Source organism: Megachile rotundata, chromosome 14 (assembly GCF_050947335.1).
Source record: "Megachile rotundata isolate GNS110a chromosome 14, iyMegRotu1, whole genome shotgun sequence".
In the NCBI taxonomy this organism is placed as follows: Eukaryota; Metazoa; Arthropoda; class Insecta; order Hymenoptera; family Megachilidae; genus Megachile; species Megachile rotundata.
In genome coordinates, this window is record NC_134996.1 from 4181481 (window position 1) to 4203818 (window position 22338).

Here is a 22338-nt window from a genome sequence, read left to right on the forward strand (position 1 = left end):
GAGAAACTGCGGCTGAGAGAACGAGAGAGAGAGAGTGGACATGAGGAAAGAAAAAGAGAGAGAAAGCAAGAAAGAAAGAAAGAAGCGATCGAGCCGCCGTCGACACAGAGTGGGCCGCAGGCGGCTCGTCGTCGTAGGTCGCGTTGGGAGGCCAACAGTTGAAAGTGACTTGTCTTGTGTTGATGTTGCAGGTTCAAAAGCCTGGCACATGCGGCTGACCTTTGACCGGGTGCCAGGCGGCTGCAACCTTCACAGGTGCAAGCTGTGCGGCAAGGTCGTGACGCACATCAGGAACCACTACCACGTCCACTTCCCCGGCAGGTTTGAGTGTCCTCTCTGTCGTGCCACGTATACACGTAGCGACAACCTGCGCACGCACTTTAAATTCAAACATCCCGAGGCAAGAAAAATCGATCTAAACGATTTCATGACCGGCACCTTAGCGCTCTCCGCAATGACTAACGATACTATGAACACGCTGTCCTAAAACGTGGATGAATTGCGCGCGTCTGTATATATATATATATATTATATATATATATACATATTTACACTTACATACACGTTCCGAAAACAAAGAAAAGCGGAAAAAAGTAACAATGAATAATATATATTATACATATACATAAATATATATATATATATACACGCATGCATAAGAAAAACAAAGAACGTGAGTGGCTGCGCCCACAGGGGGTATTGTCGCACCTAAGAACATACGATACGGCCCTGATATCACGGCCAAACGGCAAAGGCTGATTTCTCGGCTTTTTTCTTTTTCGAAACACCAAATCTTTTATAGGTTCTACGCTTAAGAAATCGACAAGATTCTCCTATCGCGGGGAGGGGTAGGGTTTGTAACACTGGGTGTGTACAATGATCGACGTGCGACGTTTCTTGGGTGGGCTTGTCGTTAGTTACAAAACGTTTTTAAGGAGAAAAAGAACGAGCTGACCGAGTGTCACACGTGCGAGCCAGCGAATCGATGGAGTGGGGGAGCGATAGGCGATGTTCCTCACGAGTGCGCATGCGCGGGTTATGATCGGCAACGAAGGGAAAATGGCGCACGCGCGTGCGCGGTGTCCGACGCCGCGGGAACATTCTCTAACGAGCCGATTCGTGAATCGTTCAATTTTGTCCACGGTGGTCGCGGACTCGAATCGGTTTTCTGCGATCGATGCGACGACAAAGTTCCTTCTCGATTGCTGGCCAAGCTGGCCGTTTGTTGTTTGTTGTTGTTTTTTCATTGACGATCGGCGCGTCCGAGAGTCCGCAGGAGAGACCGAGACGAATCGAAGTTGGCGCGGGTCGCTTTTGATCTCGGATCTTTCACCTCGTGGAATCTCGTGGAACCTCGGAGCCGATCGGCGACACGCATGCGTACGCGCGCTTCTCCCTACACGATTCGTGCGCATTGAACGTGTGCCATCGAAGCGGTTCACGTGCGAAACGTTGTTTCGAACATGTCCAAAGACCGGGCAGCTTTATTTTTTTTGTGGTGAACGAGCGCTGCGCCGATCGACGATACTAAAGAGAGAAAGAGAGCGAGAGAGAGAGAGAGAGAGAGAACGAGCGAACGAGAGAGAGAGAGAGAGAGAGAGAGAGAGAGTGTGAGAGTTAGCTTGGGAGAGTTCACGATTCACGCATTATTGCTATATACATATTTACATATGTATATATAAAGTGGGAGCAAAACGTGGTGCCAATTTCTCCCGTAGTTGCTGTTGTCAAACGGCCAAGACACGCCGTTCGACAACCGGAAAGAATTATAATTAATCGATTAATTAATTAATTATTAATTAAAGCGGATCTACTGGAGGTAATTCATTCGATACGCAGGGTGAGTCGTAATAGTTGTTGAAGAATTTATAGTTGGACTTCATATTAGAGTGTAATCGTGTGTTTCATCGGCGTTCGAGAATCGTTGGCAATTATTACGCCCACGCACGTGCAAGTCCAGTTCGCGGACTTTCAGCTCGGGGGATAGGAGTTCATATCCGAACACACAGAAACACAGACACGACACACGCACATACACACACGTACATCGATAGACAACTCGGAGTACGCAACCACACGACACCCTCGCGTACTTCCGGAACAGGTCGAGTGTACGGGATTACACGTAATATTAATCGACTAACAACGAAATCTTTTAGTCCTATGCATCGTTTCCAATGGTCTTTTTTAATAGAGTAAAAAAGAAAAAAAGAAGAAACAAGCGAAGCGACGCTTTGCAGTTCTAATATGAGCTCTGAACTATAAAACGCGTTATTTGTTACACTTGAAACACCTGAAAAAAAAAAAAGAAAAAAAAAGGAGAAGCAAAAAATCTATGATATTTAAAACGGTTTCACCGCGAATGCAACATTGCAGCAAATGATAGTGGAAATCACGCGAGACATTCCACGATTCGGGACTTAAGTGCATAGGCGATCACACACAATAAGAATCTATCTGTATCGGATTGATTTCTAGTACTATACAATAATTATATCACGTTATTTATAATCGACGAGTTGTAGTAATCGACATCGGTTGGAGACTAGTGTTACGTTAAATAACGGTCAATTTTATTCAGAGGGCTGGTTACACGATATTCATCGCATCGTTACACGTTGATATTTAAATTGGTTGGGGTACAATCTGTTTGTTCTACTTTCTTCTTTGTTTGTTTTTTACGCGAAACAAAAAATTTATCTATATACATAATATATATTATATAAATATATATCTATCTTTACTTCCTTATACATAACATTTAACTATTAAAGATTTAAAACATAGTGGATGGAGACCAGTTGAACGCTCCGGAGTATTTTAGACTTCTTCTGGGGAAAATCGCGATTTAAGGGAAGAAAACTTTACTATCTGTTGTAACATTCAACAGTTATTCTGTTTTATGCTCCTATTCTTATAATTTGGAAATTTGAAAATTGAAAGTTTGGGAATTTAAGGATTTTGAAATTTGGATATTTGAAAATTGAGAATTTGTTTTAAAATTTGATAATTATAATCTTGAAAGTTCATAATTTGGTAATTTATAAATTCTTGATTAAGGGGATTTGTAAATTTTAGAATCGTAGGATTTCGAAATTGAAAATTTTAAAGTTTTATAATTTTTATATTTTATAATCCTGTAATTCGAAAATTTGAGTCCAAAAAATTATCGAAAATTTAATAATTGAGAATGTGAAAGTTTAGAATTTAAATATTTCAAAATTAAAGTAATTGAGTATTTGGTAATTTGTAAATTTGTAAGTTTGAGAAGTTTCAGATTTTGAGGTTTGGTAATAAAAAATTTAGACGTTTAAAAGTTGCAAAATTTTAAGGTTTGGTAATAAAATATTTAGACGTTTAAAAGTTGCAAAATTTGTACTTTAAAACGTTTTTAAATTTTTATTATGGCATTAACTGTTTTTTAAGAATGTTGCGGCTTCCTTTCGTTATTTTGCCATTTTCGTCGGGCAATATTACCATATTCGGTAATTTCTAATGGGTTTCTTTTTCTTAAGTCGCCGGTTTCCCTAGGCGAGTTTGTAATGCTTGATGTTCTACGTCAACTGCGTACCACGTACATGATGACCGACAGACAGACGGACGGACCAACGTAAATATACATACACGTGTGTTTCAGAAGCTGGAAAAGCATGTCGATGGACAGATTCGAGTGGTCACGTGCGCTTCGAAATTCGAGTGCACGTTGATATAGTGTTACGTCGAGTCCGCTAGCTATTCAAAGAGCCAAACTGCTATATTATTGTGATGAAATGATATTACCGTCGATCTTCTCTCTTTTGCAAGAAGGGGCACTTTGCATAGTTAAGGCTACTACCCAACACGCATATTACCTATATAATTTAACGATATCTAATATATATACATACAACTATATAATAACCAGAAATATTAATATATTATGCAGATGATTAAGTATATTAATTAATATATTGGATAATTTATTTTATTTTTTGTTTTTATCGTTTTAATGATTTTATATACGTGTTATTCACTGTTTATATATTACCACGAAATACATACGTACACCCAGAGAGAGAGAGAGAGAGACACGAGTACAGATAAATACACACACAATATTATTATAATTGCAGTAACACGGTATACGCAGAATTTATTATTTATTATTCATGGGACAGGGGAGAATTTAGGTGTACTTGTAGGCCTACCTTCAACCTCTTTTCTTGTTGTCTCTTTGTACACTTTTCTTTTCCTTTTCTTTTCTCATTGGCTTATCTTCGTTGGCAACGATACAATCTTTGCTCGCGTTTACGTCTCTTTTTGTTTGTTTTTATTTCCCTTTCTTTCTTAAATGTACTTTGCACCAAATAATAAGCTAGCCGAGTGTTCCGAGTGCTGGTCAAAGAAGACGAACTAAAATGGCATCGCGTTAGAGTCCTGGAACCGAAAGGGAGGAGCAAGGGACGCGATAACGAAATTTCGCAATTCTTCCGTCCTCCATTTTTCGACGGAACTATAAAGGTGTCACCGTTTTTCCTTCCAAACACGATTTCGTGGTGCTCTCGATGCGTCAGACTTGATTATCTTCCGTGCAGCCACGTTAGCCTCGCCGACTGCTCGAACTACGTGAAATTTTACAACTTCTCTAATAGATGGACCGATAAAATGAAATTTTAAGAAGCCGTCTCGTTTGTGACCCTCGCGCAACGAACTTTCGTCGCCGCGAGTTTTGTCATTTGAAATTTTATGACTTCCTTAATAGATGAGATGTCGAGATATCATTTTAGGACCCGAAAGACCCGACGCTCGTCAGAAATTTTCGATGCTCCAAACATAATTCGAACCAGAACGGATCAAATTTTAAAACTTCTAAGACTGGAAGTTAGACATTTATTTAAAGAGCTTCGAGCTCTCTTCTGTTAGTGATCTTCAGTCTGTTAAGTTCATTCCTTTTTTAATGGATCCCGTTTGCAGTTTATCGAAAAGAATTTGTCAGTTTACGAAGTTTTTAGTAATTTCAGTGACAGTTTTTGAGAAAGAGAAATAAATACAAATTTTTAACATCGTTAATTCTTTACTGCATCATGTTGCAAATATGTTACATTAAAACTAAACTATACCATTCTTATTTCTTCGTAGACGTTTGAATTGTATAATTTATTATAATTACAATTGGTAGAAACAATATGATTTTCTCCAATTACTATTTATCATTTTAGATTAATATAATGTTGTTGATTTGCATATTATGGAAACTTTTATTGAGTAAATTCGTAATTTACGGAGGGTTAATATTAGTTTACATTTTAATACTTTAATGGAGACTATATAATCTCCGGTTATTCAGCATTTCCCTGTTTTTACTTCAAATTGTCACTTGTTATCGATGCTTTACTTACAGATATTTGATTGTATTAAATTCGTGGCGTCATTGGTGGACCCTGCGACGGTCAGTGCGTTAATTAACTTTCAAATTTAATTTTCTCATTTTCCACTTTATACTGTTAGTATAACAATAATTCTGTTCGTAATCATATTTTCAGTTATTCAATTATATTTCATTTCTGTTATCAATCAGTTATAACACTCGTAACAGTCAAAGTGTTAATAATGTAAAATAGAATATAAAAATTTTTAATTACTTTTATTATAATATGTTTCACTGTTACGGTTATTTTTACTATGACAGTCTATTAACGCGTTGATTATTCCCGTGGTAGCAATGTCAGCATACATATTTTAATTCCAGTATTTATCAGTGATATAAAATTGCAGATTCGCTAATAAACAGAAATTCACGTGATTTATAAAAGAATGCCGAATTACTTTTTGTCATGACCTCAATTCAATAATGAAAACTTTTTAAGAATAACAGTAGTTAAATGTTAATCGCAACATTTTCTTTTAATTCATCCAAGTCTCCGTACTGTCCATGCTAAATGTCGTAGATATTACTATCACAAAATCAATATGTGTAAAAGGAAGGCAGTTAAAAATTTCTGACTTACACCACTAACAATGCCAAGAAGCACGTGATCGTTTCTCACTGTACCAATTAAAATATTCATATTTGGCGCGACATAATAAGAATTGTTAATACGTTGAATATCACGCCTCGTGTACGTGGGTGATGCTGGAATTTCCATAAAAATTCATCAACCCTGTTATTAAAAATTCTTCTACTTATCTAATTAGAAATAGTCGTATTTCGTATTAAAAGTTATGAATAAAAGATGCGTAGTAGGATCTCGGTACTTACGATTCGTTTATCCGCGGTCGATCAGTTTTATTTTTTAACGTTTGAAAATTTAAGAAGCTATAGGTTGGACAAATTAAGAATTTGAAAATTAAAAAATTTGAGAATTGAGGATTTGGAAATTAATCATCTTGGAGGTTTGGGAAGTTGAAAATTTAGAAAATTCAAAATTTTAAATCTTATAACTTGAAAATTGGATTACTTTGGAATAGAAGTATTTGAAATTTTATAAATATAGAAATTTAGGATTTGAGAATTGTATAATTTCGGCTTTTAAAGATTTTGGTATTTGAGAATTTGGAAATTTAGAAATTTGAAAAGACAAATCAACCTGTCGTGAATTTAAGGATTCAGTAACGAAGTATTTTAAAAATTTTATCAAAAATAAAATTATGTACTACCTAATCAAATTTTTATAGCAATAAACAAAAATGAAAACTCAAATTATTCTAATTTCCGTTAATAAACGTATTCGCAAACAAAGAAAAATATTTCTGCTTTAATACACAAATTAATATGTAAGTACGAATCATTTCAGTTCGAATAGTTTTGTTCAACAGAAAAATATGATAGAACTGTCTATATTATATAATTAAATTTACTTGATATTAGACTTCTACATTACAGTTGTACCTGTTATCGACAAATCATGCTATGTCAGCGGTATCCATACATGGAACTTGCGTGTCTGATCAGTTACGGTTATTTTCACTGCTTTTCTGCGAGTACACCTTCTTCGCTCCATTACTCATCGTCTCTCATGTCATATCAATAGTATATTCACGTAATTATAGCCATGGTTGCTCATAATGATATCTTAACTTCAATTTTTATCAACTGTGCATAGAATACAAGGCTTTCACTGTATAAAATTGAGTAAATTCGCGACGTGATTTTATCACGACTGTTAAATTACTCTTGATTATAGACAATGGTTGTACGACAAATTTGTGAGGGATGATTAATCGATTTTTCTCTACAAACTTTTAGACTGCTTTGTAAGTTGAGAAATTTGACGATTTAACCTTTTGCATTAGCTACTGGCTGAAGTTAAATGTATCAATGTTTCAAAGCTTTTAGCTCACGAGTGACGGTGTATAGATTAATCATAACCCAGGTTAAGGAATTATTGAAATTAAAAATATTACAAATATAAATAGTCAACTATGAAAAAAAAATTAAAAAATTTCCTCTATAAAGTTCAACATTAAATCCAGAAATTAATTTGGATCCCCCTTCAATTAAATAAAAAAGAACACGATTTGATTATTATTGCGCTTTTGTATCATCATTTATCAGTTATTATTACACATTATATCATGTGTATGTTAGACTGTAGGTAGGCACAGCTGATTGTCCTAAAAAAGTGTTTAAATGAAAATTTAACGTCTGCCTCGTCGTTTCAATTATAATTCAGGAAAATGTAATTCAGTCTCTATCCAGATATTCTTTCAGAATCTGTTCACAATTTCATATTTCAACCGAAAGAGAGACGATTAAGGCGAATACGATACCGAGTTGGCTTTGACAAAAGAATTGAAGGGATTAAAATTACTGGATGAAAAGTTACAGCCGTATCATGCTGGTTCAGCGTTCCATGTAAGCTTAGATTTCAAGATCTTCCGGATTTATTAAGATCATTCGAGATTTCTAAAGGGAATTCGATGCCTCTTTCTTGTCGTTATTCTGATATTTCTAACCGCGGAGCAATTCAGTTCGTGATTACGTGTCCGCACACGTTCTCGTACTTAGTGACGGATTAATTCCGTTTTACGAGGAAATTCGATCGCTATCTTCCGATTCCGGCGATATAGGATTCGATTAACACGGGACTGGACGAGCTGACTTCACGCGACGCCAAGTATTAATGGAACACGAAACAAAGTTTTCGTGTTTCTGCGGTGCTCTCTGATTTTTATCTTTTACGCCAGAGTCGCGTGGTTCGTTTCATTTTGTCATTCGAATCGTGGATACACACGGTTCGCGCAACCGCAGAACTGACGTTTTTCCGTAGAAAAAAATTGATCGAAATTCTGGGCAGGATATTCTTTTTCACTCTTTCTTTTATATCGATTGAATGTCGGATATTTCCTGTTTCCTCCGGACGAAACCTTGTATCTAAACACATGGAATTTGTTTAGAGGTAGATGTTGAAGATACGAGATTTAGAAACTTCTGTATTTTTTCCTTTTCAAATATCTCAATTTATCAGTTTGCAAATTATTATCTATGTAAATATGAATATTTGAAATTTAGAAAATTTAAAAGTATGAAGATTCGAAATTTATATTTCTATATTTTGAAGTTTCATTTTTGAGCGAATTATTTAATATTTTGTTTCTAAAAATGCAAATTTTTAAATTCTAAATTACTAATTGTTAAATTATGTAATTACTAGATTTCTATATTTTTAAACTTCTAAATTTCCAAATTTGTAAACTTAATTCAGTATGTATGTACTCCTAAATATCTAAATTTCTTAATTTTTAAATATTTTCGTAATTTCAATTATTCAAATTACTTAATTTCCAAATTTTATGTAAACTGTTTGCTTTGATGTAAACTTGTCAGTCTAAAAACTGATCTTAGAGATTTGGTGACATGATCTTTCCACGTCACCAAATCTCTAAGTTTGAAATATCTACTCATCTCCGAAACCATATCGCTGCACCTACCGTGCACATCGGTGGCCCTTCGGTAAACAGTCGATCCGTTCACCAATGATCTATATATTATCCTCTTCTTCTATAAATAAATCTATAAAGACAGAATGATCAAATAGGGAAACTATCAATTTAAATCGATGTGATTGCATTGAACGTTACTTCTAATCGCAGGACATGCTGGAGATTTTCGTGCGTTAATTCGTACGATCATCTCTCATCGGTGTAGTTTGGAGTTTCACGAGCCACGCGACACCAGTGTTTCAGAGGAATTAATCGCAAAGTGAATAACGTTTATCCGCGATGGACAGTTTCACGCCGAGTCACACGTCGCGACTGAACGTGATTTTATTATAAGAACCGCATCGACACGATATATTACACATATAATTAGCCTCTCGGCTGAACGTATCGATCCCTCATTCTCGACGACGTTGTCCTCTCTTTGAGTCTGCTAATACCTAACCCACTGCTGGATATGTTCGAGCACTGCCAATTTCCGGAATTGTCTGCACGTACAAGTCGTCAAACGATCGATCGTTAATCGTGAATCGTCTATTTGCGATTGGTCTTATCGATTCGCGTGGCTGATGACCTGTGTTGACGTTCACAGTCGATCGATCAATTTAGTGTGAACTTTCGATGGATCGAGGTAGATACGTTTGGCGACAAGAATGCGTTATTCGATCGCTGAAAATTGAAATGTAATTCGTTTGCCGGTCGTGTCGAGACTCGAGAAAAATTTGTAGATCAAATGGCGTACTGAATGTGAGTGAAAAATAGTTGAAACGTTTTTAAATGTAGAGACTTAGGAATTTAGAAACTTGGGTATTTCGATATTAGAATTTTATAAGTATTAAGTTTTCAGTTTTACAACATCCTAACTTATAAATTTTTTAATTTTAAATTGTATGAAATTCCAAAGTATTCCATTTTCACATTTTCAATTGTACAAAATTCAAAACTGAATTCAAATCCACAGATTTATGAATTTAAAAATTTCTGAATTTGGAACTTTTTAATTTTCAAGTTTAGCATAAAGCATTTAATAACATAGGAATATGGAAATTTAGAATTTTTCTAAATTCAGAGAAGTCTTGAAATTCTTAAACCTGGTAGTCTTGAAATTAAAAAATTAAAAAATTTCAGAAACTACGGATTTGAAAGTTAAAAAAATTAAAAAATTAGGAAGTATTTGAATATTTGAAAATTTTTTAATTACGGATTTTGAAATTTTGGTATACAGAAATTAAGTATACAAATTATGGAAAATTTTAAATTTCCAATGTTTTGAATTTCGAAATTTTTAAATTTTAAACTTTGGATATTGAATAATTTGAAAGCTTGGCAATTTGAAATTATAAAAGTTTATAATAATTAAATTTTCAATGTTACGCAGCTTTCCAATTGTTAAAAATTTAACAATTCAAGAATTTAGAAAATTGGCAGCTTGAAGATTTCGAAAGTGTAGTTTGAAAACTTGAATGTTTTGAAATTCCAGTTTGGAAATAAAATTTTGCGAATATAGAAATTGAAAAATTTGGGAGTTTAAAATTTGAGGTTGTTTAAATTTTAAAGTTAGATGTTCGTAAAAATTATTGCACAAAAGTAAACTTATAAATCCGAAGATGAATTAATTATTGTTCTAATCTATTCAGACCAAAAATAGACACATATTACTTATGTAATCTTACTGGCATGTCAGTAAATATATGAGAACAAAAATTCAGTAATGTATATGTATATCTCACATTTAGTACGCACTTTATTCTACTCAATATTGATTAGATAGTTCGAATTTTTGCCATAAATGGACGATCTTCGAAGGCGCATATGTATGCGGTGGGTAATGAAATAGTTAAACGGTACTTTGGTCGACTCTCGAGGCAACCAGCCTTGTGAAACACAGGATCGTTAGCAACCAGGTAGACAAGCATCGTCGAGCCAGACCTTTTCGGTTTACGCGGGCGTGCCTGTTGTTTAGCAGCACCACTTATTTCCGCTTTGAGCGACGGAAAAAGCTGTACGTGATTGGCTTGCGGAAACACACGTACCAAGATTTCTGGTCTATCTTTGATTTTCAGTAGAAAAAGATTTTTTATATGACTTCGCACGACAACAGTTTTCTAATCTTCAATTGAAAAATTTAATTTTTTAACACGTTAGCTGTCACGTTAGTCACCTTTGACTGACATTGACCTTTCCGTTCAGGTCGTGTCAGGTGACTGACAGTGTAAAATATGTAAAATTACAAAATTTACATTTTAAATATTTAAATTTTAAATAAATTTTAAGTAATTTTTATTTATTACAGGATTGTATTATGTATATATTTAAATATTCCTTTTTACAAAATTTTAACAGGTTTTATTGTATTGTGTAACCCGGGAATTCCTCATAAATGTGACAGCTAATTTATTAAAATGATCAGACATAAAAACATTTTACTTATTAAGATTCAATAGCTTTTAGTTTATCTTAGATTTTCAATAGAAAACTTAGATTTTTTAATATAACCTGGTTCAAAAATGATTTCTGTATCAAGATTTAATAATTCTTGGTCTACCTTCGACTTCTAGAACAACTAAATTTTTTGGTATATCACTGTATAAAAACGATTTACACATAAGTATTTAACAGCTTTTGATCTAATTTTGATTTTCAGTAGAAAAATATATTTTCTTCATTTTTTAGTACTCTCTGAATGATTGTAGTTCGAGTAGGATATAGAACCTTGGTCATCGTTTTTAAAGAAGTAAAAAGAGTTGAATTACTTTGTGAATTAAATAATAAGGAAAATGAATAAAGTTGTTTGAATGAAAGGTAATAATGATCGTTTTAATGAACGATACGTGAAATTAAATATCACATTTACTGTGAAAGGAACAATGTAATTACATCATCCATAATTTAGATAAAAATACATTTTATCAGACTACGTCGAGTACAGGATAAATTAATCCTTCCTCGTTAATTTTTTATTTCGCACGCGAAAGGAAAATGCAACCTTGCACTCAAATAAAAATGCAACGCTTTAATTTATCAGTAAAATCAGGAATTAGTATAAATTTATTTAAATTTCTTTAGTGCATAACTTAAGCCTACATTTACTGGTTTTTTATCATCGTGTTACAAAAGGGGGTATTGTACACTTACTATATCATTTCAAAAATTCCTGCTAAAACGAGAACATACTTAAAAATTTACATAAATTATGAAATTGTTTATTGTAATGAATTTTTCGATTCTAATGAAACACGTCAATAAAAAGTTTCAGTAATTTATAAGTAACAGGTATTTATTCGATAGACATAAAGTATCAATCAAAGCAATTTAGAAAAACGAATGCGGTAAAAATGAATGGTTTTCAAGTTCCTGTAGTTTATTAGTTACACAATTTTTTAAAAATATGAATTAATCTTTATAGAGATACGGAGTCATCGTCTATATTATTTTACATTGTATCCATGATTAATGTATTTTTTATTTTATTTTCAATTTGTAATGAAACGTGCATTATATAATGGGTTCAGTGTGTCAGCGTGTTATTATAAACGAATTCATAAAAAATTTAGAATTGTACTTTCATCTTCGACGCATATTTTTTTGATAGTAATTATTTTATCGAACATTCACTTGATAATAATAATTCGCGTCGCACCCGATAAGTACATGTACTTACATCAAAGAACAGTTTTGAAATGTCAGTTAAAACGATCACACAGGAAAGAAAAATCTCGCTCGAACTACGCTCAATCGTTTTTAGTCTACTAATTAACATACCAGAGTGGAATTATTAAAGAGAAAAGGAAAGGTGCAGCTTGCTTTCAAAACATTTCCCTCGTGCGTGCGGTGTCTGGTATCCTACTTACACAGCCACGCAAATATTTTCGGAGGCATTCGCGTGAATCGACGGATAGAGCAGCTCGTTACGCCTTCAGTATTTGATCGCTATGCGAATCACTCGTGGCACGCCGTGTATTTCAAGCTGACGGAACGAAAAACGAGTAGGGGATGGAGGATGACGCGAGTAGCACCCCCTAAGCGTGTAAGAGGATCTCAGCGCTGATATACACGAGATCGAGTATCGAATCTTTCACGAGATTAACGACAACTATTTAGTTCAGCAAATTTTTTCTCATATCTTGCACTTTACAAGCAAATATCTTTCTAATCGTTTCCATCTTTTCTTGTTTAAAAATTATACGTTTCAACCCTTTAGATGCGACAGACTGCAATTTCCCTGTTTGCAGTCGATAGTGGCACAACACAAGAATTGAAAATTCGGTTTTATTTTATACAAAATAGTGTTTCTATTTTTATGGGGTAAAACGGCCTATATTAAATTATTAGCTAAAATTTGTTGTATTTAATATTTTCAAAAATATAAATTTCAAATCATATTTACTTTGAAACGACAAGATATAAATTGATGTACATATTAATTCTTTATCTTCATGAAAATCTACACAAATTTCAAGGAAGTAACCTTACCCAATTTTGTAACATGAAATAAGAAACTCATAAAACATCATTTGACAGCTTTGAGAGTTTTAGCGTTAAAAGGTTTCTCTTCCAAATTTTGTATATTTAGTTGTACCACTATCAGAATGAAACAAACATAAATATTTGTTGGCGATTGAAATTATTAATGACATTATTCTTTGATGACTATGTTAAGAAAATGAAGTCCTTAAATTCATCCAGAAAATATTCGTTTATCATACTTACATGTTTCGTATGTTGCAAGCAACTTTCTTTAATCATTTGAATCCTTTTCTTCGTCCCAAACATTGCTTTTTAATGCTTTATTTGCGACAAATAATGTACATGTCAAAATTTCTCATAATTTTGTTAAAATTTAATGATATAATTACTGATGTAATTTCCAAATACTTAATACGATTATTTTAAAAGCGTGTAGAATTTCTTGTGATATGAAATTTTTATATAGGAATGACGTGGGAACTATCGTAGAACAGGAATGTTTAATTACTTTTAAATTCCAGTACAATATTATTATCATTCAAAAACGTAAATTATTTTTAACAATATTTTATTAACCTACTTCAATAAATGCACAAATTTCCAATGTGATATAATTGCGTTTATAATAAATAACTTACATTTTATTTATAGTCATTAATTAGGAAAATCATTTCACTCTTTGATATTTGAATTATGTTCATTTTGGAATTCAAGTAAAAATAATGAAAGCTGAATAGAATTAACGCCTTTAATGGTACACAAGGCTTCTCAACCCTGATTTAAATGGGTCATTTTTCAAGCAGGAAGGATGTGTTATAAAAAGTAGATAAAGGTGTAATTTTTGTTGTATGCACGATCCATATGACACCACATATTGTCTTACTGACATAACACCACGTTTAGCGCAAATTTTTATTTCATCTATTTGTCACGAAGGTCGTTAAAACTACGGTTGCATGGATTATTAAATCACAGTCTGATATCCAAAAAAATCTAATCGTTTCATAAAAAATTTAACATTTAACATATTTTTTAAAATATAAATTTCGAAAATTTTTAGTTTTTGGTTGCAATAAAATATTCCTCCCATCAGTAAATGCCAATAACTACATAAAAATAGTGTAATATGTTCACAATTAAAATACATAAAATAATATATAGTGACTGAGAGCATTACGTATCGTGTGAATACAAAAATACTACATACGAAGTATTGTATTAGGCCATAAGAAAGCCATACATAAATTATGCAATACAGTGAACAGTTCTAAAATGCGGATCTATAGTGAATATCTCCAAAGATGAATACTATTAGAATTGAAGTACATATCTATATGTATATCTTTAACATTTCGTAGTCGTATTTCCTCAAATTTTGCATGTCCCGCCAGTCGAAATTAATTGTTCATTGGTCGTAACTAATTATAAATTCGTAACGAAGGAATTAATTATCTCTTTTATGTCCAAAAACAATTGTTGAATTTTTATTGATACATGAGTTGTATGCCCAGTAAGTGTTGACTTTGAAATAAATATAGTGCATAATTTTATGATGCGGTAGCTAAAGGTATACATATAACAGCAAAGAGTGAATTTATACATTTTTCCTATATAAGTTAAAATATTTTTTAAAAGTGTCTAAAAGATATTTAAATATTCTTTAAAAATATTAAAAATATATATTTGAATACTTTTAAATAAATTTTAAGTATATTATATATTTGAATATTCTTTCAAAATATTTCAAATACATCATATATTCAAAATATATTAAATACTAAATATTCATATATTTCTTTGAAATATTTACATTTAAAGTAAAAGTCGTTAAATTCAATGAATCGAGCACCACTGAAATTGGGAGACGGAAGTTTTGTAATGGAATTCCGGTAGTTAAAGATCGTAGTTTCTTTCAAATCACGAATTCAGTCATTTTTTTCCGGACGGGATCCTCGGGATTAGCCATTCGTTGACGAAATAGGAAGAAAAACGGAGACACAATAAGGGAGAAACATGCAGTGACACACACGAAATACATATCCGTAGGAATCGCATGAGAAGCACACGGAAACACGACGTACACGTAATCGACTAGTCGAAAGAGAGAAGGATAATGACGACGAAGGGTGAAAAAAGAGAGAAATACTCGGCACACATAGGATCCACAAAAATATCGAAAATGACCAGAGCACACGATATGTTTCGAACGTCGTCGTGCGCGAGTCGTTTGGCTGTTATATCGAAACCTTTATTAATTAAACGGAAATCTCTACTATTGTACTATTATTACTATGACTACACTACTACTACTATTATTGCTACCGCTATTACTACTACTATTACTACCACTACTACTACTACTATTACTACTATTGCTATTACTATTACTACTATTACATATAGGTATTTATATATTTACAATTGCGTGGTGTGGAGTGGAACATTGTGATATAATAGATTGGTGCTAACACCTTATTGAAATTGAAGAAGAATTTAAAGAAATGAAAAAAAAAAAATCGTGCAATATTGCGATAGTAAAATGCGGACCGCGTCGCTGTCACTCGCCGAAGAACGCGTTCAGTTTTCCGTGGTAAAAAAAAGAAAAAAAAAAGAAGAAAAAAAGTGGCGGGAGAATGGAGCGAGGCACAAAACGAATGAAAATCACGTTTCCGTTCACTTTTCCAAGTCGTCGCGTCGCAACACATCGGCCAACTGATAGTCACACGAAATAGTCTGGCGGATGACGATCGTGTTCTGTCCATCTGTGAAATCGAGATCTCTTTGTCTCTGCAGCTTTTCCTATCCGTTCGCTTTCTTTTCCGACGTTGTTTGTCGCGCCAATCTTTCTCTGTGCGATCAATACGCGATTTTCCATACGAAAGGAATACTCCTCGATCATTAATTCCTTTGTTCTATTTTCAAATTTAATAGTTACGGATATTGTTATAAACATAATAACGCGTTTAATGCCACAGTGCAAATGGTTGTGTAAAATATGGACGGTGTAAGTATAATTGATTAAATTACGGTTGTTTTACGTTAAAATTTTTATTTTTCGATTGGTACCTACGAAATTAATGCATTTAATTAGCAATTTAATTTATGACTCTTGCACTTTTACAAGTTTGTTTATTAAACTTTAACAAATAGTAATTTTTAATCAAATTAAGCGCTACTTGGTATTTTAAAGAAATATATTCCAAATTTTTTAATAGAATTTGATTTTCTAAAGACGAACTTTTATTGTAAAATTTGAAAACAGCTAATTTTAATTTATGCGTTAATTGTAACAGTGAAATTCTTGAAGGAAGATTATCAATAATAGGGTTTTTATTAAGTTTTTAATTATATCGTTCAATTTAGCATTTTATGATTAGTAAAATATTATTAGATCAATTTTTAATTCTGTTTTTTATTGTTGAAATTCAATCATATTCCTGAATTCAGTTTGTAAAAGTAGCTCCGAGTTTTTCTTTTACAATAAAATTTTGGTTGATAGTATATTAACTTCGTTTTGTATAAATTTTAAGAAATCTATTTTGAATTCTAATATTGATTAATATGTCAATTGCCGTAGTGTCCGGATAAAATTTATTAACACAATAATTTAATTTTTCAGGTTATTCAGTTTAACATACCATACTGTTGGGAAAATATTACTACCAGAAAATTCTTTCTTGGTTTCACAATTATTTGCCCAAATTGAATTATATGTGTGTTGCCGTGGTAATCAGTTGGTTCTTATTTTCCATAAAATCCATTTAGAGTTTTATTGAAATGTCAAAGTTTCTAACTTCATTTCTAGTATCATTTAATACGTTCACTAACGTATTGTAACGTTAAAACACTTGAATAATGTTTCAATTAAAGTTGTTTATTTACCATTTTAGTGAGTATCATAGTAGTCATTTTAGTGAGTAATATAGTAGTCATTTGATATTTGCTTGTTCGAAATCTTTAGCAAGAGATTTATTAATTGTGTCGTCATTAATCCTGTCAGTATTTAATGAACAATTACTTACATTATAAGTAATCTGTCTAATAAAATTATTTTGTAAATAATTATTTTGTAAATAATTTTATTCAATTTTATTTTGTTCGATTTTATTCTTTATCTGTAATAAGTGATTAGCACCAAGTTACTAGTAAATGTCAGAGTACGTTGACACCATAGTACTTAATGATTATCTAGTAAATAGTGATAATTACTAAAATCACAGTACTAATAACGTGCTTTCTGATAAATAATTTTGGTTATAGTATAGTCAAGAGTATATTTGCAGTTTACAAACATCAGCCGTTACTAAAAAGAAAATAATATCATTTAAATGTAATTATGTAAAATTATCAATTTGTGCAAATCTCATAATTTGATCACTGTAGACTTAGTTTTAAAAAATTAACTCACATTGAAACAAACGAACTAAAAAGAGATATACATACCATTGACACTTGGTATATGCTCACTTTTTACTAATGTTCATCATTAGAGCCCCGAAAGCAAGAAATTATTTAATCGGCTACTGGTCCCAACAGTATCAAAATCTGTTTCCTTCCATAATAATTTAATTAAAATAAATTATCTAAAAGCACAATGACAATTGATGTATTCGTCAATAAAATTCGTCAATAATCGCAATTTTCAGAACCACTTACACAAATTTCTAATTCCTGCAATAAAATTTTATTTCGTTTTTATCAAAAAATTGTATCACTGTACGGAAGAAAAAATGCATTGCTGTTCCTAATAACGATAAGCAATATTAGAGAATAGTCAGTAATTATTTAAAGGGGCCAATAGCAACGTCTCTTTTTTAAACTAAATGCAATTCGCTACTCGTAAATTCGAAAAGACTCGGATCATAATCATTCTTCTGAAAATTTCATACTCGTCGACGAACAACGAAGGATCTGAAACAGGGTGAAAAAGCGCGGGAATCAAAAGGAGATTCAAAGACGAGAGAGACGACAAGAAGAAAAGAAACTATGGCTGTGCAAGTGAACATTATGAGTGTAGTTACATAGGTGTAGGTGTTACCTAGGGTCTAGGCTTAGCTGATCATAGGATAAGGAGCACGTTTAGATGCGTTTTGTTTTCACCTCGTCGAGTGACAGCGTCCCGTTCGCTCTTGTACATTACCGAACTAATTAAACAAAAGAAAAAAAAAGTACTATTATTAATAATCTCTTTATATATATATATATATATATATATATATACATATATATATATAAAGTGCGGATTATTCATGGATATATATGTATATACACAACACACGGTTATATGTATATATCTATCTTCGTATGAATATATAAATATGAATATAAATATAAATATACATTTTGTTATTTTTCTCGGGGGATAATATATATATATATATATATAAATATATTAGCGAATAATGAAGGAAAATTGATAAAAAATACTAATGTATTAATTGTAAATGGTAGCGCGCGTGGGATGTCGATGTTCTCCGTGCGCTGGACTAATTTCTGCGTGTTCTACTTTATCGTTTGACGGTAAAACGAACAAAACCAAGATTAAATAGAACGAGCGTGAAAGGAGCAAAGATTTAAACGAAAACAAGAATAATTCAAATGAGAAAACAGAAATCGGCGTGACTGTCAGACTGAAAGTTGTGATTTCGCGCACGCGGCACGTGTGTATGTGTATATAATAGAGAGCAGAGAAATTAAGCGAAACAAAGAGAAAAAAAAATGAAACAAAAGTGGGTCTCTACGGTTTAGGCGAGACGAGTGGTAGTAAAAGGTCGTTAAACGTTGCATTTTTCAGTTGATGTGCAGACACAGTGAGAGATCGTGCGTGCGTGGTACACGTGTACGTGTGTAACATATAGAAGAAGGAACCAAAACCGACAAGGAATTTCCTTATGTCCTCAAAAAATACACCTCCCCTACCCTCTCGAAATGGGAAACATCCCTTTTTCGTTCTTTTACCAATTTCGTTACGTTTCTGGTACGTGGAACTCCAGGCACCGTCTGATGCTTCTTTCTCTTCCTTTTCCTTCTGTTCCTTCGTTTCATTTCGTTCAGTCGCGACACTCCGCGCACAGTAACAAGCACAGCACTTCTCAATTTTCTCAGATTTTAATCAGCTTTTGCATACTGATAGATCGCGTTACTGTGGATCCCGGTGCAGACGGTTAAATGGTTTGAAGGATATTTAACGTTTTAATTTTAATACCATTTGGTCGCCTGTTACAGCTGATTTGGGATAACAGGATTCCAAGCTGCGGGTCACATTTCATTTTATAAACTGACGAATGGATTGGACGTAAAGATCATTCACGTATATACGTACTTTGTATCTTTTATTATACAACCTAACATATTCTTTTATAGTATATTTCTAGGACCTTCAATCTTATAAGCATTAGTTGACACAAAATATACTTCTAAAATTGACCGTTTTATTATTTTTTATATTTGATACTTTTATGGACTTGGTACCTTGTAATTTTATATCAAGTTAACAATTTGGTCATTCTTGATTCAAACTATATTATATCCAGTTTCAATATAATATAATGTATGAATCTTTGTCATTTGTTATTGTTACGTAGCGCTGTTTGAAAGAAATGCTAATATTTTTAAACTATTTTTAATAATCTGTAATTGCAAATTTATAATTATTATATAGTAGTCCATAACTACTATTTACAGTAATTTAGTAGCAGTTCTCAGTTATTTGTAATAAAATTCACAATTATTATAAATTTCTATAATCATTTGTGATTACAATTTATGACGAACTAGAAATTTAATGAAATTTCAAAACAATTTATGAAAACACGATTTTGTATTTCTTTGTTATCACAATAACAGCAGTTTTCATTAGCTTGTAACAATTATTTTGCTCACTGTTGGGGTGGGTGTACCATAATGAAAGTGTTAAATATCTTTCAAATTAATAAATGTCTGCATCGATGACAGAAAGATTCATATTATTGAGCGGCAGAATTTATAGCGTGAATTGTCATAAAAATTCGCATATGTAGTGGGCATATTGAAAGTTTAATTACGAAACATACGGGTAATTAACATTTAAGTATTAACTTCCAATTTGTTTCTCGAAGAATTATTCTCTTTTCTACTAACAATTATTTGATTTTATTACATTAGAGATATCAGTGACAGATGACTCCAATGTAATTAATGTGTAAATTGATGAACAACGTGTCGAAATAACAATAATTTGAAGTCTGAATTGAGGTATCTATTAAGATTGATATTTCAGATTGGGATTATAAATATTATTGTTTAATGTATGTAGTATTTTCGTTTGTATATTTCAGTACCTCATTCTAATTGACATACCTTTATATTCACTTCGTAGATCTGGGTCACGTTTGACCCGGCTTCCGTCGTTCAAGGGTTAATTAACTCGTTAAATGCCGCGATGAAAATGAACGTATTTAGTACAGTACACTATAATTGCAATTATTCTGAATACGATCGTTGCAGTTTTCAATTTAAACTTTCCACTTGTCATTTCATTAATCGGCAGTCTTATGATTTTCTAAGCAGTGTTTGTCGGAATTTCAATTTTAAATGCAGGGTACTGAAATCATGTGTTTACTTTGCATTCAAAGCAAAGATTCTTGTGGAAATTGTGGAAAAGGTTATATAAACGAAACCTTTTTTGTGCGGTACTTAATTGCTATAGTTTTGGTCGATATTTTAAAATTTGGGAAATTCAACTTTTGAAGTTCCTAAATGTATGATTGTGAAATTTTTAAATGAAAAATGTTTCTTTGAATATATATATTGGAAATTAAAAATTTTCTAAATTCTTCAATTAATAAAATGTATGAGTTTTTAAATTTGAAAATTTGAAATTTCTAAACCAGAAAATTTCTGAGTTAAAAATTGCGTATATTCTTAAATTTTTTAATTCTTAATTTCCAAAGTTCTAAATTCCAGAATTTTAAAATGTATAGACTTTTAAATTCTTCTATTAGAAAATCTTTTGTTTCTAGATTTTTCAAATGATCTGCATTTTAATTTCGTCGAGTTCCAAGTATATGAGACGCATAAGTTGGAAGCTGACACGATCGTAATTTGAATAATCATAATTGTAGGACGTTACATATCACGTAGTTATTTCCATACTCGACTAAAATCTGAGATTATGAGTGGGTTGTTGATCTTGTAAGTGACTGAGCAGAGTTCAAGTGGTTTGTGTAAGTAGAGAAAGAAAGGGTGTGGTATCTGATCAGACACGATTGCTTTAGCATGGTGAGCCTTCCGTCGTCGACCGGATGACGACATCGAGGAGGATGCGTCGATCACGTGATCGAGTGATCTAGTTGTCCTTCCTGTTCGGTGGACGCGCATCCTCCTCGTGTCAGTAATGGCGGTCGTCATTGACGACGATGGATCGCTACCTGCACGCCAGTTTCCATCGTTCTATCGTACGAATTATTACGTATCATTTTGAAAAAATGTACAATAGATGGGCCGTTGTAAAAAGATGAACCGTATGCTGAAAATTAAAAGTCCCCCACAAAAAAAATAGAAAGGAAAATAAACGTTTGTGAAAGCGAAAATCGCTGACCATGCTGATAGATTAAAAAAAAAACAAAGGACTAACACGATCATAGGGCGTAAAACGATTTTATTACGAGGAAAAGAAAAAAATGATTATTCTTACTACTTCTTATTGTTACTACGATTATATTCTTATTCTTATGGTTATTCTAACATTGCAAGTGTTATGTTACGATTGCAATTATTATATACACTTTTAATTACTGCATAGTGTAGATACTATATGGATGATGAGGATAAACGAAAGAAACATTACAAAGCATATATATATATATATATATAAACAAAACAACAAAAAAAAATAATGGAGAATTAATCACATGTGCATTTAATGTATTTCATACTAATTTTTTGATTAAACATAATTGTGTGTTAACCGAG

General features: G+C 32.4%; 1 protein-coding gene across 11 annotated transcripts in view; it reads left to right on the top strand.

Annotated features, from left to right (window-relative positions):
• LOC100881525 (zinc finger and BTB domain-containing protein 8A) overlaps positions 1–22338 on the top strand; it is a 197806-nt gene that overhangs the window by 49107 nt on the left and 126361 nt on the right. Inside the window, exon 6 of one of the 11 annotated variants that reach the window (XR_013040452.1) lies at positions 192–328. The exons of 8 other annotated variants lie outside the window; for them this stretch is intronic. Coding sequence is in view for 2 of the 3 variants with exons in the window: in XM_003700588.3 (XP_003700636.1) it covers positions 192–487 (296 nt within the window). In the remaining variant the exon portion in view is untranslated. Of the gene's footprint in view, positions 1–191; positions 22334–22338 lie in introns of those variants that run through there. 2 more of the 11 variants (XM_003700588.3, XM_076539647.1) reach the window with 2 other exon arrangements.